Below are 23,779 nucleotides of genomic sequence, written 5' to 3'. Positions count from 1 at the left end.
GGCTAGACCCTTAGAAAGAATTTGGCCCAAGGATCCTGATTCTCACTTCGTTAGGATCTTTTTGCTATTTAGCCCGCTGGTCCCACATGGCTCTCCCAAGCAGAACTGCATTAGCTGGCAGAGATCTACCAGAACAAATGTTCTGTGTATGAGGACCTCACTCATGTCAAGTCATAGTCCTTGTGTTCCATGCCCTAGCGACAGTCTGGAAGAATCTTCAAAATGATGGGGAGGAGGGGAGGCTTGGGAAGGGTTTTCTTTTCATTTTTTAAATTGAGATATAACTGACATATAACATTGTATAGATTTAAGGTGTACAATGTGTTGATTTGATCCATTTATATATTGCAATATGATTACCACGATCGCTTTAGCACCTCCGTCACGCCACATGTTATGATTTCTTTTTTGTGGTGAGAACATTTAAGATCGAGTCTCTTAGCAATTTTGAAATAAATAATCCAGTATTGTTGACAAGGGAAGATTTTCATATTCTTCTTTGTATCATACTTAAATCTCGTTTGCCTTGAATTTGTTATATTTATACAAAACGATAAAGCCCTCTTCAAAAGGGAAGCCTCAAATTTTTCTAGAAACTTGAAAACCCACTCTTAGGGTTCTCTCTTTGAGAATCACACCCCTCGTGGGCGTTTGGGGAAGTGGCCGACACCCACCGTGCCCTCTGGGCCTTCCCGCCTCAGTGCCCCTGTGAACGTGCCACCTCTGTGCCCCACAAAGCAGGGCGGCTGCTCTCACCTTTGGCCTGTCGTCGTCCTAGCTCCTCATTCTTAGTTTGAAATCATGTTAGCCATACCTTTTGGACCTCCCTTATTTTGTTTTTAAAAATACTTTATCACTGCTTTAATCTTTTCTGGTAAGTCTCTGTTTCACCCTCACTTTGTGACAAAACGTTACAGGGTTCTAATTTATTTCCGCCATATTGCTTTGATTTTGTAAACATTTTTCTACAGGAAGCCTAATGAAGGGGACAGGGTGCATTGACTTCTTCCTGTTGCCTGGCCTAGAAGGTTGCCATTAGTTTGCCTCAGCCCCACTGGAAAGGAGCAGGCACCCACTGGGGCCACTTCATCGGGCAGGAAGTGTGCCCCTTCCTGCCGTTCCATTGCCTTGTCTGCTGCTGCACATGAATTTGCTTTCTAATTGAACTCTATGCCAGTCATGCCAGCAGTTCTGGGAGAGGGAGCACAGGGAGGCCTTCCTTCCCAGGAGCCCTGCACTGCCTCCTTCACCCACAAGGAACATTTATCTAAATCTGAAATTGACCAAGACAGTGATAACTTCATTTTTTACATCATTCTTTGCCCTCCTTCTCAGAATGACATTTTAGCTGTTCAAGAAATTAAAATAAAGCCGAATACTTCTTGGCAAACACAGTTATTTCCTGGCCTGAATCACACAGTGATTTAATTGGTATGTCATTGTGTGTGTGTGTTTGCATGTATGTGCTTTAATGGGAATTCCATGTGGTATCATTGGGAAATTAGGAAAAAGAGTCTTCTAGATTTATGGCTTATGGTTTAAGGGCAGACTTCTGGCTTCCATCCAAGAAGGGGGGAGACCGAAAGTTGCAGGAATCATTACTGCTTGAATATATCCTTCCGATTGCCTACTATTTTAAAACCAGTTTGGCAAATGGCAAAAATCGGAACTAATAGTGAAATGATTTACCCTTTGAAACTTGTAAGGTTCATCACAATAAACTTGTGGGGGGCTTGGCATCTTGGAAGCAATGGTATCCTTTCTGTGCTGTCTACCAACATTTTAGTTTTGAAGCTTGAATGAGTTTTGGTATGTCTGGAGTAAAAGTCAAAGCCATAGATTATTTTTCATTTTGGAAAATTGGAGTTTTAGATTATGCTCCATAGTGGCTCTTGAGCAGATAGTCTAAACAGCATCCAAAACCTAACCCAATTTTGTGTGTTGACCACAAACACCATAGACTTCAAAGGCAGTTAGTTGAGCAGAAGTGGGAAAATCAGCTGTTCTCTCCTTCTGGATACTATGAGTATGTTCCTTCCCATTCATGGATGGGAAAAGAAGTAATGAAAATTAGCCACACTGTAGTTTTTTGCCTTGAATCCATGCAGCTGACTTGACTGCAGACGTGACAGTTCTCACTGATGATCTGAGAAGTGATAGATGTTTCTCTCTTAATGGGCTCGTGTACTTAATAGCAGAAATGGTTGCCTTTTACGTTGCTACTTTGTAAAGTTCATGAGTCCCAACATCTTGGACAAAATGTTCAATTATGGAGTTGTAACAAATACTACCTATAAAGTATTACAATCGAGGCATTAGTTCCCAGTTTTATTTAAAACAGATCTTACTTCCAACCACCTCCCTCCACCCTTTGAATTTTGTTTGTAACCGCCAAGTTTCCTTCTACAGACCTGCTGTGAAGCTACCTACTCTTAATATTAATAAGTCAGGCAGATGAGGGGCCTGGATGGATCTCAGAGGTCCAGAACCTTCTAAAATGTGGTGTGCACATCTGTGTGCGTGCTCATATGTCCCAGCTCTCACCAAATTCTCAAAGACATCTGTGTCCCCCAAATAAAAAGCTGAGACCCTCTGTTGGGATGGCTGAGGGGTAAATGAGAGGGTTTTGATGGTTTTGGCCCTGGTGGGGCTAGTCCTGTAGTGACAGGACTGGCGACAGGGGGCGTTGCAGCTACGTCACAGCGCACACTACCTCCCACCGCTTTCAGATGTGATCAGTGTTTGAAAGCCTCAGGATATTACTCAAATCTTCAGCATGTCCTTACATCTGGAGGCCATCTTGCACTGCAGCCCATGGGCACAAATGAATGGAACACCTGTGCTTCCGGGGGCCCTGGGCTGGGTTTTGCACAGCCTGGGACTCGTGTTGTCTGAGCACCTTCACCTTGGTTCATTTTCACCTTCGTTCATGCAGGACAAGTGACGCGGCCCTGGTAAGCAGCAGGTACTCAGTAAATAAATGGCAGTGGCATTTTGTAGGGGAATGACTCCAGGAAGTTGACTTGGAGACTTGCTATTTCTCTCATGTAACTCAGATTCCCACGATTCCAGGAACAGCAACACTTGAGAATTGCCCCTCAAGTGTTTGGTGGGCTGGAGGAGTGGCCGAGGTGGGGAGCAGGGGAGGAGAGGCTTGTTCACATGCTTGTTAACATTTGAGGCTCTTTGACAAAGGAAGTCTAATGCCTTGCCCCGGTCAGCCAGCTGATTGCCCCCTGGGAGGCCCCGTGTGCACAGGAAGTCAGACACTAATGATGTTACTGAGGGGACAAAGGCGCCCGGCCCCAAGAAGGGCCTAATTGCTGTGTCCGGCTCCCAGGCGGCCAGCCTCAAGCTGGAGGGGGCTGGGCAGGATGCGCTAAGTGTTAACACCTGGAGCCGGAGCTGCTGACTTCCTGGGGCTTTTTTTCCCTTTTTTTCCCCTGTGTGGCGGCATGCACACACAGTTTGATACACTTTCGCAAACCCTGGCTGTATTTCAGGGGGACATTTTGGGATGGGATGTGGTATCTAAGAGACTAGATAGGAATTGTTCAATCAGGAGGTCACACTGAGCTGGGCCAGGGGCCAAGAGCCTGGAGGCCTGAGCGCCCCCTCCATCTGGCCCTGGGGCTTGGTGACTGCCGCTTCACCTCTGGGTGGGCTGATTGCCTCCCTCCCCCGGAAATCTTCTGGGAAAGGCTGGACCTTGCAGAGAGGCAGACACGTATCAGAAGGGTCCCTGTAGTTTTGGCTTGGAACTTTTGAGTCAGAATTGGTGGGAGAATGCTCCTGGGGAAAAGAGGCATGAGGGTCTTGGTAACTATTTTGAGCCAGCTGGGAGCTTAGGGAGGTAGGACTCTGGCAGGATGAGGAGTGATGGGGGCACTTGCCAGCACCAAGGGGGTTGTATTGCGTATGTGTATATCTGTACCCACACCTGGAGGGGTCTGTTAGAGAGGTTGCCTCTTATGGAAGCCCACACGCAACCCCTCATTTCTAAGTGGGGTCTCTAGATTCCTCATGTCTAAACATGGCTTTGGACCTGGGGCCTGTGTAGCCCTGAGTGGTCTTGGGGAGTTCTGAGAATGCCTCCAAATTATGTAAGAGATGTTTCTGGGGGAACTTGGATAGGAAATGTTTCTCACATGATTCCCCTGTGGGTTCTAGAAACCCTTTCCTCTTCTCAACAGTAGGGCCGTCAACAATTAAAAGTGAAGCTCCTCACCCTTGGCCAGTGGCCCTGGGGGCTTGGCATCAGGGGCTCATTTCTGGCGACTGTGCAGCCTGAGCCCGGGGTCCCTCCTATAGGCTGGCAGTGGGAGGCAGCTTGGCGCACAGGTAGACTCGCATGGAGATTTTGCAGCCTGAGAACAAGAGAGTTTAAAAGGGAAGCTTGGAAGCCCATCTCCCTCCTAGAGGAAGAGGGGTTGGCCACAAATAACTTTTGAAAAGGGGTCTAATGTTGACTTGCTGCTTCCCACTGTTATTTTAAGGAGATTTTTTCTGTACAAGACCACCATGTGGACAGAAATAATAGGTTGACAGAAGGAGTTGCCTTGCTTTCTAGCACAGCCTGTGATGTTTCGATTAGCACTAAAACCTAAAAGGGCGGCCTTCCATAATTTCCAAATATGCGAAATCCACCTTGAAGGAAGCACATGTGTGGGGCACACTGGGGACCTGCCTGGCTGGAGGAGGTGGGTCCCCATGGCAACATCACAATCCCCCATTTCTGCAGACAGTTGTGCTGCAAAAGCAGAATTCCAGATGTGATACAGTATTTGGAGGCTCTGTCCCCGGGCCTCGGAAACAGTATTTGAAGTCTGCACAAGTCGGTGCACACTCCCTGTGTGGTCCTAAGGCTTTTTATTAGTAATTTTATTTTGATCCGGACATTTCCTCTGAGCTTAGGCATAACAATCATGTTTATAGCTTTAAGTTTTCCTCTATTGTCTAATCACTATTTTGCCCTCACAGGAAAATACTTTCTTGGGCTCCTGGAGCAAAGTCTTTGGAACTGCCTTGAACAGCTAAGTGAGAGGAGCAAGTAGCTGATTTGCTAGTGGGTGGGGGTGGGGTGTTTGGGTGTTTGGTTGTTCTTCTTTTCCTACCCGGTATTTACAGAAAGCTGGTTAATCTGTGTCTGTGAGTTGTCTGTGTGTGCTTTTGAAACTGCAGATGAGTTGACTGTTACCTTTGAGATGCCAGTTCTCGAACATGCGGTTCTCATTTGAGTGGATGGGAGTGGTGTGCGCAGCGGAGAGGAAAGGTCTGGCTCTCCGTCCAGAGGCATGTTTTATAGCTTGCTTTTAACGTTTTGAGAATTGGAAAAGTGGAACAATCCTATCTATTTGTGAGTGTCAGCCACGAGAGAACACATACCCCAGATCCTTCACAGACTAATTGGACAAAGTACTTGGGCTTTTGCTCTGAAAACCAAGGAGGCTGCAGAGCTTTGTTTTGGTTTTAAACACAGGGGAAAAGTCAGTGCGCGCGCACATGCGTGCGAGTGTGTGTGTGTGTGTGTGTATCTGGCTTTAACTGCATGTGCACGTTCCCGTGGCAAAGCAATAAGAAAATCAAAATCTGGAGCAGGGAAGGACATTTTAAAATATATCACATCCCATTTAGGCCACCACCATTTAGAAAAGTTGCTATCATGTTGCAATATATAAATGTATCAAACATCATACACCTTAAACTTACACAACGGTTATGTATCAATTAGATCTCAATTTAAAAAAAGAAAGAAAAGTGGGTGAGAAACAGCTCAAACGCGTTAATACATCTTTCTCTTCAGCGAATGAATTTCCTTGGTGGGATAAGGGTGGAGGAGGGTGAAACAGTGAAAAGAAGCTTCGATGAAAACTTGAGCTCTCAGTTTGATAAGCAGGACACATGGTAACTTGGCGTAGGTTGGCTCCATGTTAGAGCTCAGAAACAATTGTCCCTTCAGCTTTCCTTTGGGGAGCGTGAAATTAGGAACATGTGTGTGCTGATTAGCACCGTGTCAGAGATGAATCATGATTATGGCTTTGGTCTGCTGCACAGGCGATGCTTTGGAGCAGTGATTTCCTACCTCCTTGAGCAAATCTCTCTAATTAGCTTAAGATCTCCGGGTCTCTTTCGGGCCGACGTGGTAATTGCTAGTGGAAACCCACTGGCACTCCCCCAGAGCCTGTGTGTTCCCCACTAGACATCCAAGACCTCACCTCCCCAAATCAGACAGCTGGCTGGCACCCTCCGTTTCTGAAGCTGGTTGCACCTAGATGGAAAGTGCGAGAATGGCTCCCGGGAATGTGGAGCAAATATCTTGAATAGATCCAGGCGCAAGCTGGCTTTGTGATTTATTTTCCTTGTGTATTGGGTTTGCCAGCATTCTCCTCGGCTTACATCACCTGGGGCTTCTCTGCCTTTGCCGACTGTTTTTTTTTTTTTTTTTTTTTAAGTTAAAGGTTTGAATTGAAGTAAGTGGGATCTGTCTTCGTTTATGAAACCATCTGAACATGCATGGAGTAAATTGACCCCACAGTCTGCTGCTTGCCCTCACCATGTCCGCAGGTCCTAGACAAAAGCGCCTGTCCCATTGAGCATTTTAAGCCTCACAGAACTACTACCTTTTTAATCTCATTGACACACTGGAAACCCAAGAAGGAAGAAATGTGATGGAAAATAGAGAGTTGGCCTTAGTTTTAAGTAGTTACTCAGCATACCTGTAAAAAAAACCCATCCTCTCAGTTCTTTCTGATGAATGCCCTTATTTGAATTTCACCCAAACTCAGTTCACTAAAACATTACCAGCTTTCTGAAAGTTCCTTGATTGATTTGAAAGCAATCTTGTTTAAGTCTTACTGTTTGTCCTGCCTTCCACTGGAAAAGGGGGCACTATAATTACCACAGTCCCTTTTCAAAATGCATTTTTCCAAAATGGCAGTTAAGCTATTTTGGAGCTGGATTGGAAATATCGCCCTGGGAAGCTGATGTCTTCAAATGGCCCAGAATTCCCCAGGGCCCCTCAGGAAATTGGCCGTCTGATGGCCCCTGGTGGTGACGCTGGCTGCTCTGTGTGGGATCCAGCCCATGGCCATCTTTGTGTCCAGGTCTTTCCTTCTTTGCCATATGGGTGGAGCCTGGTGTGGGTTTTTGCCTTTTGAATTTTATTCCTTTAAAGCACTTAAGGGGTATCCTTTTTTCCCCCTCCTTCCTGAGTAAAAGATGTTTTCTCCATTATGTTCCCATTTGCGGCTTCCATCCCTGCTTACCATAGAGTGTTCATAGGCAGGCTACAGGCACCTGGCGTTTGCTTCTTAGCTCTCATTGGAGCCAATTAAATACTGCCCATCAGTGCAGCAAATGGGGGTGGTTAATGAAGTAAGAATGTGACACCCTGAGGCCACAGTGTTGGCGTGATGCATCGTTTTTAAGTAACAAGCAACAAACAAGTATTCTTAATTGTCAGCTTATTAAATATCAAAACAGGTATGGTAGCTAAAAGCTTGGAATAGTTTCCTGAAAAACAGCTTCCAGAGCTGTTGACTTGCTTTGTGAGTTGTTACCTGGTCTGTGTTGTTAGTGTGGGCCTTTAGTCTAAGCCCAGAAATCACCCTGTCATACTAAGCTAGGTCCTTCTGGCTTCTCTGTAAGTATTACCTGGCTCCGCCACGCATTCATTAATTCAGACAGAAAACTAATGTTAAGGGCTGACTACGTGCCAGGGCTAGGGCTGTGGGGCAAGCTTTGGTGAGTTGTAGGGGGGCTGCCCTGGTCGCTTTGCCTTCTGCCCTCAGTCTCCTTCCATCTGGTCTAACCTGAACACTTATCAGGGATGTGTCTCTGTGTTGCCCAGTTCCTGCCAAGACCGTGAGCGGAATACATTCCTTAGTGGTTAGTGCCTTCTGCCATCTTGCCCTGACCTGTCCATCTGCCTCTTCTCCCATAATACCCCCAAGGACTGCCTGGATCCGGGAAACAGGTGATACCTGAAGAGGTCACTTCCTGTGAGCGAGTGTTCCCCTGTCTGTCTCATGTATCCCTTTGTAGTACAGCTCTCACATTGTTTATTAGGGCAGGAATCTTCTCAGGAATGGTGACAGAACTATGTCTGGGTGTGAAATAACCATTTCAGTATGTGTCAGATGCTGTGCAGAGCACTGGATGGATGGATGTCATCTCACATAGTCCCCACACCAATCCTTTCCCAGAAGTTTTATTCAAAAACTTTAGGGAAGTGAGGTTCAGGAAGGTTTAGAAGCTTTCCCAAGGTCACACAGCTGCAAAATGGGAGATTTGAGCACATCTGTCAACTCCCAAAGCCTATTCTATTAACCACTCTCCTGCCCCAGACGAGCCCCGGGCTAGCCCACGGAAACCTGTATCTAGGATGGCAAAATCTCAGGCACAGCTCTGATGCATCAGTGTTCTGTGTCTGCCTGAAATCAGCATGGGAGCAGAGAGTGACGACACAGGCCACGCGTGTGATGTCGCGATCCATTTCATCCATATTGCTGCTGAAATGACGTGTGGGAGTTGTCAACTGCTACTGTGATAAGTTACTTCAACAAGTTACAACAAGTTACTTAAACAAGTTACAAACAAGTTACAAATTTAGTTGCTTAAACAGCATAAATTTATTATCTTATGATTCTTGAAGTCAGAATTCCAAAATGAGTTTTCTGCGGCTAAAATGAAGGTGTGGCAGGACTGGCTCCTTCTGGAAGGTCTAGGGGAGAATCCATTCCTTGCCTTTTCCAGCTTCTGCCTGCATTCCGTGGCTTATTAGCCACTCTTCCTCCATCTTCAAAACCAGTAGCATAGCAGCATCTTTATTTTTTTCTTATTTTTTATTTTTTTAAAGATTTTATTGGGGAAGAGGAACAGGATTTTATTGGGGAAGAGTGTGTACTTCCAGGACTTTTCCAAGTCAAGTTGTTGTCCTCTCAGTCTTAGCTGTGGAGGGTGCAGCTCAGCTCCAGGTCCATTTGCCATTGTTAGTTGCAGGGGGCGCAGCCCACCATCCTTTGCGGGAGTTGAGGAGTCGAACCGGCAACCTTGTGGTTGAGAGCCTGCGCTCCAACCGAGTCATCTGACCACCTGGGAGCTAAGTGGCAGCTCATTTGACTTCATTCTAGTTGCAGAGGGCGCAGCTCGTTGGCGGATGTGGGAATCGAACCGGCATCCCCATTGCCCAGAGCTCGCCCTCTAACCAGCAGAGCCACCCGTCCACCCTGACATAGTATCTTTAAATCAATGTCTGTCTGTCTGCCTTCTGCTTCCATTGTCACATCTCCTTCTCCGGACTCTGAGTATCCCGTCTCCCTGTTATAGGAACCCTTGTGATTACCTTGAGCCCACCTGGACATTCCAGAATAATCTCTTTACCTCAGGATCCTTAAACTTAATCACATTGGCATAGTTCATTTTCCTGTGTAAAGTAACATTCTCAGGTTCTGGAGAGTTTGATGTGGCCATATTTTAGGGTGCTGTTATTCTGTCTACCACAGAGTGTCAAGAAAACAGTAGTGTGTCTGGGCTAGGCTGGGCACTATTTCTCACGTGGTTTTCGAGGGCTCTGGAGCATGATTTGGGCCTGAGCCAAAGGTAGCCTGGTGGACCATCTGTCTGAAGTGTATGCTGAGAAGCTGTGCACTCTGCGACTTCCGAGAGTGAAAGGTCTTTGTGGTGCATGCAAAAGCTGGCACTGGCGATGGTATTTCTTGCTTCCGAGCTTCCGACCAGGTTTGGATGGTCACAGGGTCTTTTGGTCTCTGATTTTCTGTGGAATTAGAATGACCATTTTGCATCTACATCGGCAGACGTGCCATGCCAGTCACACTGTGGGGACGCATTGCGGTGCTCCCATCAAGTGAGTGTACAGGCCGACTGATGTGTCAGGAACCCAGTGTGCTAGGGGGCAGCCTAAGGCAGGAAGCCCGCAGGGAGCAGGGCATTCCGGGAATACGAAGGTGCTTGAGAACGTGCTCAGCTGTAGCGCCGTGCTCAGAGGCGTTGGGTGCCATGGCATGAATGGCCCAGGAGACACGGAGCCAGTGGTGGGCGTGGAGCAGAGGAATGAGGGCAGAGTTGCAAATTAGATCATCTTGGTGGCCAAAGCGCCTTGAGGTCAGGACCCAGATCTGGTTCAGGGCCACGTTCAGGGGTTGGGTCAAGGTGGAATGCTCAGTGGGTAGTGACTGGATGCTGCATGCAAGCCTCACTGTCCTTTGAGGCCAGTTCACTGGGCCCCCCTTGAAACAGCTCTGCACTCCGCACACATCACAGAGACCTTCTTTAGAGGATTTAGGTTTTTGTATGCACGATATTGCACATCTCACTGTTTTGGCCTCCTTTCCACAGTGTGTTGTGCATTACAAGTGGCTCATAAATATCTGTCAAAACATGTTACAGTAGAAACACAGGGAGGACAAAAACAAAAGGAAAAACTAACAAAGTCCTACAAATAAGGTGATTGGTCACCAGAGCCCTACGGACCTCAGAACACGCTGTTAAACGGAAGTCCCCTTTTGGAAAAGTGCTTCCTGTGTGTGTCTTCACGTGGGCCTCCTTATGTCCCTTCCCCGGTGAAAGTCATGCAAATTGTCTTTTAAAAAAAACATTGAGGAGACTCGGACCCTGGGGAGGGAAGTGGTTTGTCCTTGGTAGCCTGCAGGAAGGTGGAAGGATTAAGGTATTGACCTGGGCCTCTAGGTTGTATTTTTGCTTCCCTCCCATGATGGTCTCTTGTTCTCTCCATTCTAGCCCACTTATCCTTTCCTCTTGTAAGCTTCTGGTCCAGGTCGTCCTTACCTGTGGGTCACCCTTACTGAGGGGCTGCCTGTGGTAGTTCTATACTGTCTGCTTATGTATGGCTGGCTCTTCCACCCTAGCTACATATACCTGTGTGCCATGTACACTCTTGGAGGGCCGGTGTGATTTGAGATTTGTCCGAATGCCCTGCATGTGATCATGGTTGGTTGGGTGTCCTCTAGTTGCAGAGACTGTGGCCTCATCCCTAAGGAGTTATGGCAGAGTTTATTTAGGCTTATAATAAGGTAACAATACTTTGCAAAGTGTTTCAGTTCAGGTGAGAAATTCTGGAATCTTGTGTATGTAGGGAAGGGAGAAGGAAAGCTGGAGAAGGAAAGTGAACCAGGAAGAAGGGGAGCCCGAGCAGATCATGGGCTGATGTGCCAAGTTGATTTAGATTTTGTGTTACTCCTTATTCCTCACTTTAGTTAGAATGCTGTGTGTGTGTGTGTGTGTGTGTGTGTGTCCGTCCGTGTCCGTCCGTCCGTCCGTCCTGTTTTGCACAGCTGTGCTTTCCCAAGGTCCACATTTATCTGAGCTCAGGGATCCAGTTTCACCGAGCGTGCCTGGCTTCAGGAAAAGCAGTGTGAACAGGCCTGTAGCATATGGAAGTGCTGGGGCTATGGTCTGAGACCCTGAGCCCCGTCACAAGGGCTCTCTCTCCACAGTGTGTCTCCGTGTAACAATTGCCCATTAAATCCCGGGCTGCCAGCATATGGTTTTGCCCAGCGTCCCTCTTATTGAGTGGAAACTTTAGCTGTGTGGTTAGAATATTTTCCCATCATTTAGCATTTCGGAATTAACATTTTGGAGAATTCTGCAATTAATGCTGAATGGCATATTTGCAGATTATTACAGAGACAGTTAAACCAGAGTCCGATTTGTAGCTGCTCTTTCTCATGATGGATAAGTGGTGGGTTAGGCAAAAGCAGGATTCCCGGGGCTCCCTCTGCGGATGCTGTAATTAAAGGGGGAAGTCTGGCGGAGTTGTTATCCCTGCTGTTCAGAGTGCAGATGGCTGTCAGCCACATCACCGAGAGTTAGAGTTAGACCTTTTAAAGTCTTTTTTCTTTTTCTTTTATGACCCACCCTATGTGTTCCAAGCATAGGGATAGCTGCAGTGAAGAATTTTCTCATTAAAAGTAACAGCTTATTCCCACACTCATTCCCGGCTTTGGAATGAGAAACCTGCTTCCTTAGACTTGAGGAATTGCCTATCTGTTGTGGCTTAATAGAGCTTTTGGACGAGAGTGTCTGGTAGGCGAATTTTATAACCAATCAGTGCTCAAAGCGGATCCAACTGGTAGGGCTCCAGCTGGCAGCGCATGTCTCTCTCCCAATTTTACTCTTAATGAATTATTATTTAAGCCCCAAACACAGAACAGCCTGCTTCTATTGTCTTAGAGGAAGTGAGTGCTCCTTCTCCCTGTAGCCTGGCACTTAGGAATCTCCTGGGCTGGAGGGAGTTTGGCAGCCCGGGGGGCGCAGTAGGAAGAAGTGTAGGAAGAGGGAGGACATTGCTCAGTGACTGGCACGACCCTGGGTGTCTGCAGTCATGAGCGCATTTTGACTCCATGGGGAATCTGTGCTGGAAAAGTAAATTGGCTTCTCTCCTCATCATGTTTTCTTGTTTCCCCACAGGGAGTGGGGCCGGCCAGCAGAAACAGCGGGCTGCACAACATCACCTTCAGATACGACAGTAAGTAACTGGCTTGACCTCTGAAGAATGGAGCCCTTTCCGTGATCGAAAGCTTACCCCGCCCCGCTTAATCAAGGACGCTGCAGGTCCCGGGGCTGAGGAATTTTCTGAACCTGCTCAGGTCTGTCAACAGAGCGAAAGCGGCTCAGTCTCAATGAAGCCATTCAAGAATTTGGGACAGGTCAAGTGTCCTTCATAGTGTGCAGAGAAGTTGTATATGGAGACCTCCCCTGATTTCCTCAGGACGGAGCCACGTTCTTAAGAATAAACACAGATGTCTGTCAGGCCCAGCAGGGGACGCAGGAGTGAAGCCCCCCAAATGTAGGATGCTGGGGAGAGGTGGGGGCTGTGGCAAATCGGCTAGCCCATGTCTGGTCAGAAAGGAGCACCGCCTCCTCCATGCCAGCCGCTGTGGCCTTCAGGAATTTCCCAGCATAGCCAGATGTGAGTTCCAAGAAGAGTGGCAAATTTGCATTTTTTTGTATAAACATTTTTAATATTGGCATTTATTAAAATGTTTTTCACAAACACAGAGTGGGCCAAGTGAATCTGTGTCCCAGTTTGGACCAGGGGTCTCCAGCTGTTCATCTCGGACGTAGGCCTGGGTTCCAAGCCTGGTTCCAGATCTGTCAGCTGTGAACTATAGCAGGTGACTTGACTTCTCCAAGCCTCAGTTTTCTCGTGATATAAAGCAAACATTAGTTTCTTCCTCAGCATCATTTTGAGGCTTCAACAAGGCAATGCTTATAACTGCTCACCTCGGTAGCTGGCCTACACTCATTGATTGATATGCGTTAAAATTAGAAGTCATTTCAACTGGAGTTGGAATACAAGGGCCTTTTTGGTCCTGTCTCTCAAGGCTCTGTGACTTTTTCTGGCTGAATTGTTTTCTAAGGGCAGGGTGGGGTGCTTTTTCTGATTAAGCATATAGAACCCCCTGCAAGCATCTGCTTTCATGCCCAAGACGGTAATTATATAGAATTGTGAGCATTTTAACCTTATGAGATGTAATTTACAAGTAAAAATGTTGACAAAAAGAAGCTTAACTTAATACTTAATGGCATTTGATTCGTCTCTTGGAGAGGGTCATGAATCCATGTAAGTAAGGGGTGTGGGTGACAAGAGACCCCTCGAATGAGCACTGCTAAAACAGGGTTTTCAGCGTTATGGATATAATCTAACAATTTTAAGATACAAATATGTAAGTCAAATTCACACCCACAGTTGCTGAGTGGGGACTTTAAATTAACCCGTGAGGGCTTACATATGAGACTCAGACATTTCGTGTTAGTGGTATGTGCATGTTCAGGGTAAATGCTGTGATGCTAATGAAGGATTTGCAAGTCCATGATACTTAATTCTGCTAAGTAAAGACATGTGTAAGGGATCTTTGAGTTAGAAAGCTAATTTTTAATGTATGTTCTTGGTCCTGGCAGACCTTGTATTACATTCAAGAGTTCAAAATTTTCCGGTCAGCTGCAAACAAGTATTTGCATCTCTAATTTAATATGGGGTTTTGTGAAAGAGGATCTATACCTAGAAAACTTTAAAAAATCTTATTGTTTTCTTCATGGGACTAGATATTTGGCCCACGTGCCAATGTCTGTTTCTTAATCATTATATTCTTTCTAATTCTTCTTCATTTAATTAGAATTTAATTCACAACTTGAATTGACTCCTGAGGCATCTGAAGTTCAGTTGCATTTTGGCAAAATGTCATTTGGGCATTTTTTTGTAACCAAAATCCAAAACGTTAGAGTTGCTAATAATTGGATCCAGGCTGTGTAAAATACTTATTCATTGTTTTCCATCGAGAAAGATATTTCTCTCTTCCACAAGAAAGTTCCTGTTATTCCTCAGTTGACTAGTTACTAGTTCTGTTTGAAATAGCTAAGAACCAATTACCAAGTTTTCACCAAAAGTATCAAACTACAAAATCTTATTTTTCTATTCCTTTGCCATTTAATGTTGCAAAGAAAGAAAATATCTCTCCATTGGGTCAAAACCAAATTTCACAGGTCTCCTTGCCTCCTTTCAGGCTGCATTTCCCATTTCTTCCTTAGGCTCTGAGGGGGTAATGCCTGAGTAGGTTGTAATACATTTTCTTAATTCTTAGGCTTTTTATTTGCATAATTGTATTTACAGAAACCCAGAGAGTGCTAATTTTGGCATCAGGAATGAACAAAGGAAAAAAAAAACCCATGATTTGCGCTTGATCATGCATCTTCTCCTAGTGCTATTTAAATCAGAGGTTTCTTTTTCATTATAGACTTCAATAAGTGAAAATGTTTGAACTTTACAAGTGTGATAGAATCTTGTCTTTTTTAAAAATTTTTCTTTTTTTAATATATTGAGAAGCTGGTCTCAGCCAGGATTTTTGCGGGCTGAATACCTCTGATTTAGAATTTATTTTACTAATAAGCTCTGTGCTAAGAATGGAAAGGAGAGAACCCTGCATGAGTACCTGAGGTTGCTTTCTGTCCTGACCCTGGGCTGGTCAGTGGGGGAATCCTAAGCTGCCCAGCTGGTCTCTCCAGCTGTAGTTTCCTCATTTGTACAATGTGGATAGTAAACCAGATGTTTTAAAAAAAGATTTTCCATATTCTAAAATTCTCTTCTGCACCCAGAAAACACAAGCTGAATGCTTTCAGAGTGAATTTTCATCAGAGCTAGAATTCAGTTTTATTAGTTATTAATATCTTTTCAGGAGAAGTAATATTGAAATTAGAGGTGGCTGTTCTTGAAGCAGAGTTTCCAGAGGGAGAAGGCCAAGGAAGAGAGCAGACACGAAGCAGTGTGGAGAGGAGAGTTGTAAAAGGGAGGGCTGCATGTTAGTGCATGTGTGTTGTCCTTTATTGAGACATTTAAAAAGGTGGAATATTATGCGCATGTTAAAAGGCTTTGAAGGCTATTCATTAGATATTATTTAGCAGTTACTTCTGTGTGGTGGAGGTTATGGATGACTTCTACATTTTTCTTATTTTCTTTTGTAATTTTCAAATACCCAGTGAACATTTTCAGTCATAAAAATGGCAGATGTGTGGTACAGTTTCAGGGGGAAAATGTAGCAGACTCACTGAGCTTCTTAGAAAAGGCCTCTGAATGCTTCACCGCAAAGAAAAATACCCAGACTTCAGAGGGGTGATGGGTGAGTTGATGGAATTGAAGACCTTTTGCAGCAGAGACTAAAGAGGGTTTTCAAGTTTAATCATTGAAAAAGAAACGGAGATGAAACAGCGTGAGAATTACGAGTTCGTGTCTACCAGTGATGCTGCGTCCATGGCCAGAAGGGCCTGCGGCCATTCTCAGAAATCCCAGCCTGAGTCTGGCTGGAAGCTTCTGGCAGCTTTTTAGGATCTTGCAGACTTTGAAGGTGTATTTAGCAATACCAGGTGGCACAGCTGCTCGCGTGGTCATGGCTGTGTTGACAGGTGGCAGTGAATAATGTCCTCAGACAAAAATCAAAGAATCAGGGGGTTTTGTTTTTTGAGCAGGGTGGGACTCTGGATTTGGTGGGTGTCTTTGATGACACATGGTGTTTGGGAACAAAAGTTTTACCTTTGAGGATGCTAGTTAATGTTGAAGGTGCTTTGCTTATCACTAAGTCAGTCAGTAGCCTTTGTAGCTACTAATTGGATTGTTTAACAGTCTTGCTGTGACTCTCTCAGGAGTTCACATCCTCATTTTAGTTCCTTTTCTCCAGTCACCTTGACCTCTAGGTTTCTTCTGCAAACCCCAGATTATTTAGCCATTGTTTTGTTTCAGTCACTCTCTAAGGCTGAAAACTGATTGAATCGATTCAATAATTATTGATTTGGGTAAAATGCCATAACAGTAAAAAAGTTCATGCCAGATCCCCACACAAACTCTTCCTGACACTGTCCTGGAATTTAACTCAAGTGGTGGTAGTGCTATAAATAAATCCCACTGCAACATTTTACAGTTTTCCAAACAGTCAACCTTTGATGTCATGTTTGGGCTTTTGAGGCACATGTCTTTAAACAGAATGGATTTGATTTGGCCACCTGCAAATGTGCTTTGTGTAATTCGAGACTATGAACTTGGAAATAAAAAAATAAATGTTTAAATGTGACTGTTCTTGTTCTCCGAACTCTGTAGACTGTACCACGTACTTGAACCTGGTGGGGAAGCATGTGATTGCCGATGCCCAGAATATCACCATCAGTCAGTATGCATGCCACGATCAAGTGGCGGTCACCATTCTTTGGTCCCCAGGGGCCCTCGGTAAGTGGTCAAAATGGAGTCCACCGGGTGGCCTGGGTGGGTAGTGCCCAGTGCAAAGGTTCTAAACATGATGGCCTCCAGGTGCTAGGCAGGTCTTGACATGGGAGTGACGTGGGTTGGCTTGGGCTCAGACACTTTCCTGCTTTGTTGCATACAGGGCACTGGCCATGCACACGGCATGCTGCTAGGCCCTGTGGCTTGTCATTTGTTCCCTTGGCTATTATTGAGAGAGACCTGAGTTTGAAAAATACTAGCGAGTGAGTGAAAAATGTCACTGAGGTCTTGGCTTCTGTGCCCCAGCCGTAGTGGGAGGACAGGTGGCCCCTCCAAGGACATGATGGCTTCGGCATCTGGCGTTAGTGGTCTCTGGCCACGGAGATGTGCGGGCCCAGCATTGGCACATTTTGTGAGTTTTCAGGAAAATCCCAGTGTTCATGAGAAACCATAAAATCAACCATTTTCTAATGTTGGCAGCAAATTGAATTTTTATTTAAACTGTGTGGGCCAAAAAAACCAAACTAAAACAAAGAAAGGGGAGAAAGCAAACCCACATTATCTGGCCAGATTCAGGTTAGGACCGAGTCCCCTTGCCCTCTTTAATGTGTTGATACTACACGGGAGAGGAGGAAATGGTTGCGTGTGGGGTGTGGGAAGGGCCCATTTGTTCAGATGGGCTTGGGTCTGAAACCAGAATCACGAGAGGCATTCAAACCTCACTGAGCCCCAGCTTTTCCCCCTGTGAAGTATAGATGACTGACTGCCTCTTGCTTTGTTGTAAGAATGAAGAGACACACAGAGCACGTTTCTAGAGAGAACTCTTAAAAGAAACAGTGGCTATTGCTGTCGTCATCAGAACCTGGTCCTTTGACGTTGCTCCCCAATCTCAGAATTTTTAAAAATTCTGGCCAAGGCAAAAGTAAAATAAAATCTGAATTTCTCAATCAAAGAACCAGAATGCAGGAGAGGTGAGTGCAGACAGAGGGCAGACGAGTCAGACTCATGGGCCTCACTCACTTATCCCTGTAAATACTGCTGGGTCTGAACACAATGGGTTTTCCAAAAATAACATCTTAACATTTAAAGATAAAAACATTCTCTATGGATGAAAGGAAAGTGGTTGTTCCACATAAGACTAAATGGCTAAGGGGTTGGCCTAACGATCTGTAGGCTCCCTCTTTCGAATGAAAGTAATAGATGTGAGCTGGTGGTAGGAAAACCAGCATGTGGAACAGTGAGACAGAAGGTTGTGCTTTTCCTGCATGATGGTTGTGGGTGGGGATGGCTGGACAGGTTCTGTCCATTTCTGTGAGGGCCTATCAAGGAAACTCCCTGGGAGACAGAAAAGTGTACGAGTTAAGAGCATTCTGGGTTTGAATCCTACCTCTGCCAGTTAATTCCTGTATGATCCTCAGCAAGTCATTTATTATCTCTACACCTCAGTTTGCTCATCTATAAAATGGGGATAATAATACCTTCTTTCTATTGTTGTTGGGAGGATATAATGAGTTAAGTGATGGCAATGAGTTAATAAGTTCCTTTATGGGAAACTGCCCTATAAAATTGCTACACATGTTACTACAAGCTGTTAATAGTATTGTGATAAAGGCGTTCCTGTGATTTAAGATTCACATTTGCTACCGCTCCTCATACTCCCAGAGTCAGTGTAGTGATTTTTTTAGGCAGGTCTTTTAAAACGAAAGACTAGAACCACCCACTCTCACCCCAGCTGATGAGTTTTTATGTAATTGTGAGATGTATAGTCTTTCATCATATTAATCACCTGGCTTTTGCTAAAACAGTAGTTCTGGGGACATTGCATGAATTAAATCTTAGCATAAATAATGATTTGTTCAAATACCTTTTTTCTTTGGATCTCAAAAGGCAAGTTCCTGTGAGATCTACTCAATAGTTGCTGGTCAAAGACCTGTCGGGCTGTTGGTCAGCTGGCTCTCACCCACAGGAAGCTGTGGACTTGAAATAGAACATGGCAGAGTCATTACGTGCATGCTCTATGTTCTGAGCCCCTGAAACGTAAAGCTCTGCTTGTTGCTCCTTTGCCCTCTACCGTAAAATGTGTGCTCTTTATCAAATAGGTACAGGATTGGAGAACCTATTCGAAACAGAAAAAGATTTCCCTGGCCTTTGCCATCCATAATTTTCCCACCTGGTTAATTGCATCCTGTGTAATTACTTTGGCCCTGGGAGGGGAAAGGTTGAAAATGTCTCCTCGTCTAGAGTTCAGAAAGAATGCGAAATCGATACCGTGCCAATTGAGGCCGGCTTGGGGGATCTCCAGCTGCAGTTGGACCATTCCAGTCTCCATGGGATACAGAGCCCTGGTACCGGCTCTTGTGGCCATCAGAGCTTAATCCTTTTGAAAGCATCTAGTCGGACGTGCAGCGGGGGAAGCTCAGGTGGCAGGAGGCTGGGCCAGCGTCTTTCAGCGGCGCTGTGGGCGTCTCAGTGCCTCTGAGTGCTGTATGAAGAGCACACACTGAGCAGCTCTTGGGTGTCTGCCTTTCAGGCATGATTAGAGCGAGAACTGCTTTGTAAATCACATAGGCATTCTCCTCGGCTATTTAATCTCAAGCCTAGGAACCCCTTGGGTGCAGACACACACTTTGTTGGGAATTTTGTACGTTGCTTTTTGAAACACGCCCGCAAATATAGGACTAAAACTTAAAGTGGAAACATGGTTTGGTGGGATTCGTCAGTCAGCATGGGGAATTATCATCAACTGAATACACCCTGTTTAATGACCTAGAAATTATGTATTGCACTGCAGACATCTATGATCAACTGTGACTTGAGTCTAAATATTTGAACCCTAATGCCACAGAGGCAATGGGTATTTGTAAAATGGCTGGCTGGATTAGAGATTAATTAATTAGTAATGGTACGACAGAGAAAATCACCTGGCCCGTACCAGAGGAATGCAGGGTGTGTTTTTCCTTTCTGTAAACTCAGATTCTGGCCAGAGTAGGAATTCCTTTAACTCTGTTATGTAGGTGGAGAGGATGATAATCCTGGAGGAAGGAAAGTGTGTTCAAAAGTAATTAGGTCCACTTTTTAATAAAAGCATTCTGCTTTGCTTAGGCATCGAATTCCTGAAAGGATTTCGGGTAATACTGGAGGAGCTGAAGTCAGAGGGGAGACAGTGCCAGCAACTGATTCTAAAGGACCCGAAGCAGCTCAACAGTAGCTTCAAAAGAACTGTAAGTCACACACGGGGTATGTGCTCCTGAAGACACACTATTGTTCGGGGGGTCTGAATGGTCTATTGAAAGGCTGTGAAACTGGAGAAGGAGGGGCTGTGGGGCCCACCCCGCCTGCCAAGGTGGGCGAGAATGGCAGGCCACATCGTGAGGCTGCTCCAGCACCTGTCGCTGGCAAACACATCTCCTGGGTTGCACTCTGTACCATGTCCTGGAAGGTGGCTTCGTGCTCTCAGGAGCGCATGTGGGCTGCTCCCCACCGACTTCAAGGCTCAGTGTTAACAAGCTCTGGCTTCCTTGACAAAGAACAGACAGCGTTGTCGATCATCATTTTCAGGGAGGGACCCAAACCTCAACAGGTCCAGGAAATAGACCTGACTTCCTCCGTCCCCGGGACACATCCTCAAGCTCTGGAACTGTGTCTGGGTTACGTCTGAAACTCTCCTGGGTAGGTGGAGGGGTGGGTCATTTCTCCATAACGTCACCTGTGTTTTTGTTTCCTTTTAGGGAATGGAATCTCAACCTTTCCTGAATATGAAGTTTGAGACAGATTACTTTGTGAAGATTGTCCCTTTTCCTTCCATTAAAAATGAAAGCAATTATCACCCTTTCTTCTTCAGAACGCGAGGTAAGTGTAGTCTTTCCTGCCTGGTTCCCATGGGGAGACTTGTGCTTTTAATTACAGAGATGTGTTCAAGAGCCTACCAAATAGTGGTATGAAACCGGCGTGGTGAGGAGAAAAGCATCCAGAAAAAGTATCCAGAAAAGGAACTTTTAGAATTAAGATTTGGCCCAGGAAGTATTAATCTAACCAGAGACACCCATTCCTGGTTTGTTTTAGAGTAGACATGATGGTTGATTTTTTTTTTTTTTGTAAGAGGGTGCTTTTAGATAATCATGTATGAAAACCATTTGATTGAAAAAATAAGAATAAAAAAGTGTAAGTTGATTTTGGGGTGAAGAGTAGAACCTGTAGTGATTCCTTCTTTTACCTGTTACCAGGAGGGTAGCGTTTGTGAGTGACTGTTGTTTTCAAGATTCCATTAAGAAAATTCAGCAGTATTCCTGAGATCACCTCTTTCTAGAAGTGTATTTATTCTTTCTACTTATTTATTTGACATCTATGTGCCAGGAGCTGTTTTAAGTGCTTTCCAAATATTAACTCAGTTTACTCCCATGACAACCCTACAAAGAATTGAGTCTTACCGTCTCGGTCATTACATGTAGAATCACACACAGAGAGAGGGGTCAAGGGGCTTTCTGGGGGCTGGGATTTGAACCCCAGAAGTCTGACTCTGGAGTCCACACCACCAACCATGCTGGATTCCCTTTTCTGTCTGGCTCTCCTTTGCCATCTGTTCTGCATATGGTGTCTCTTTCATCTCCCTGAATTGTTGCTTTCAGACTTGGTGCCCAGGTACCGTGAAACATACAGCAGTTGCCTCGTCCCTTTCTGGTCAGTCTTTCTGTCTGGCGTTCCAGGCCTTGGATGGTCAGCGTTCAGGCCAATCTGACATCCCGTCCTATGTGTCTGGTTGAGGTCCTCATCCTCTGTGATATTGTTATTCTCAACGCTGGCCTACGCCAGTGTTTCTCTTTTGTAGAATTCTCACTCTGCTTGTTTTTTTCTTGTCTTCTTTTTTTCCCTAAGCTGTAGTTGTTTTCTATGCAGCATTGGTCTCATTTTCTTAATTAAAATAAAATTCCACAGGGCAAAGACCATGTGCTTGCGCATTTTACAACACCTCTTCATGCCTTACAGACCACAACCAGACAGAGGATTCAAAGACTGTGTTCATGACAAGCTTGCCTACATCAAACCTAGCATACATAAGTTAATGCTAATTTTTCCTGTTGGAATCAGCGTGTCTGTCTGGACATGAGGCAGGGGCAGGCGGTGCGTTTATCACCATGTCAGTGCACAGGGACCTCAACGCTGCCTTCGGTTTTCTTGGCATTGTATGGACATTTCCAGAGGGTTCTCCCTGGGTTAGCAACATGGCAGACTCGACTAGCTGTTGGGCCTCTCTCATTGTGTTGCAGAGCTACTGGCCTTGCTATCTGGTTTTCAGCGCTGGTGCTACTCCTTAGTAGATGCCTGGATGTCAGTTTTAGACTCTGTCTAAAGGATTTTACATTAGGATGCTAGCGAAGGTTACAATAACTCCAAGACGGTTAACAGGCTCGCTCCGAGGTTCTCCTGTGCCTCCAGGGCTCCACAGTGGGACAGGGGCCAGCGTCATTTCTGTTTACAGCTCAAACCGGTCTCCATGTGGCGGTAGCGTGAATACAGTCCCGCTGCCCTTGGCCACTGGCCTTGATACTACGTATGCTTGACAACCTTTTAAAATCTGGTTGACTTTATACTGTTTTCATTTATTTGGCATAAAATAAAGTGCATGAGTATTAGGTTGGTGCAAAAGTAATTGCGATTTAAAAGATTAAAAATAATGGCAAACACCACAACGACCTTTGCCCCAACCTAATACTTTCATATTGTGCAAGTTAAATTTTCACAAGATCCCACTGCGCAGTACTGAAAATCATTGTTGAGTTGATGGATTTTATACTCTTCCCAGAAGCACCCATTACCATGTATTTCTATTTTATGGACTTGTTGGACAAGGAAAATGTCGAACTGCCCTATAACTAAAAATATGCATCTCTCTTAACAGCCTGTGACCTGTTGTTACAGCCAGACAACCTGGCCTGTAAACCCTGTAAGTATCCCTGTTCTTGTCTCAAAGTGTTGCCACGCTTGTAGTGTTGGGTGGACTGTGGGTACTCACTTTGGGTCCTTTCTCCTCCCAGTCTGGAAGCCTCGAAATCTGAATATCACCCAGCACGGTTCAGACATGCAGGTATCCTTCGACCATGCACCACACACCTTTGGCTTCCGTTTCTTCTATCTTCATTATAAGCTCAAGCATGAAGGACCATTCAAGCGAAAGACCTGTAAACAGGTGAGCCGCTAGGTGTATATAAAGGAACCCTACGTTTTAAAGTGACCCCCGAGACTCTGGAATTTGGACAATGTGAGCGTTAGATGATGTAGCCTGGTAAAAATATTACCAAGGAACCAAAATAATTAAGTATTTCTAGTTTGTTCTTCTGTATTTCAAACATTAATCGGGTGCTCACTGTGTACCAATCAACAAGCTTTATGCTCACCAAATCCTTATAACCCTGTGAAACAGAGGCTGCTGTCATCCCCACTTTACAGATAGGGAACCTGAGGCTCAAGGAGGACGCCTGGCTTGCTCAAGGTCACACAAGTAGTAAGTGGAAAAACCACATCTAGGAGCCACTCCACTAGCATTTTAATGGCTACACATTCAGTGATTTTACACATAGGCCAAGGTTAAGTAGGATCTTAGTAACCAAGTTCTTAAACTGGAGGTGGTGAGAGGAAGTGTGAAACATTCTGTGGAAGTTTACAGGTCTGCTAGATCACCCCCTAGAAGCACAAGAGAGGTTTTTAGTGGTGATGGAAGACTCCAGTGCCTTCCTGGGCAGGTTCCTGTGGGTGCTGAGCTTTGCTTTCCTGCTGGTTCTCCTCTATCATTGACCTTCTGCTCAAGTTAAAATTATGGCAAATAAAATACGTACCAACACAGACAGGTAATTTCTTTCTCCACCCTTTTATTAAGTAAAGGGTATTCTAAATACATAGTTTCTTTGTCTTCAAATCAAATATTCCTGCTGAGGGCGCCACCACCAGCTAAGTATACAATATGGACTCCCCTGGGCCTTCTGTAAAAGTGAAGTTCAGATAACATGGCAGATAAATACAGTTGCTTTCTGCTCTGGGGAA

General features: G+C 45.2%; 1 protein-coding gene across 2 annotated transcripts in view; it reads left to right on the top strand.

Annotated features, from left to right (window-relative positions):
- IL17RD (interleukin 17 receptor D) overlaps nt 1-23,779 on the top strand; it is a 62,430-nt gene that overhangs the window by 25,438 nt on the left and 13,213 nt on the right. For both annotated transcript variants that reach the window (XM_033133014.1, XM_033133013.1), the window contains exons 2-7: nt 12,448-12,505; nt 16,625-16,750; nt 19,847-19,965; nt 20,473-20,593; nt 22,641-22,685; nt 22,777-22,928. In XM_033133014.1, the coding sequence (XP_032988905.1) occupies nt 12,448-12,505; nt 16,625-16,750; nt 19,847-19,965; nt 20,473-20,593; nt 22,641-22,685; nt 22,777-22,928 (621 nt within the window). The remainder of the gene's footprint in view (nt 1-12,447; nt 12,506-16,624; nt 16,751-19,846; nt 19,966-20,472; nt 20,594-22,640; nt 22,686-22,776; nt 22,929-23,779) is intronic.

Source organism: Rhinolophus ferrumequinum, chromosome 17 (genome assembly GCF_004115265.2).
Source record: "Rhinolophus ferrumequinum isolate MPI-CBG mRhiFer1 chromosome 17, mRhiFer1_v1.p, whole genome shotgun sequence".
Taxonomy (NCBI): Eukaryota; Metazoa; Chordata; class Mammalia; order Chiroptera; family Rhinolophidae; genus Rhinolophus; species Rhinolophus ferrumequinum.
The sequence above is the reverse complement of the archived record's forward strand: the minus strand, read 5'-3'. Positions and strand labels throughout refer to the sequence as shown.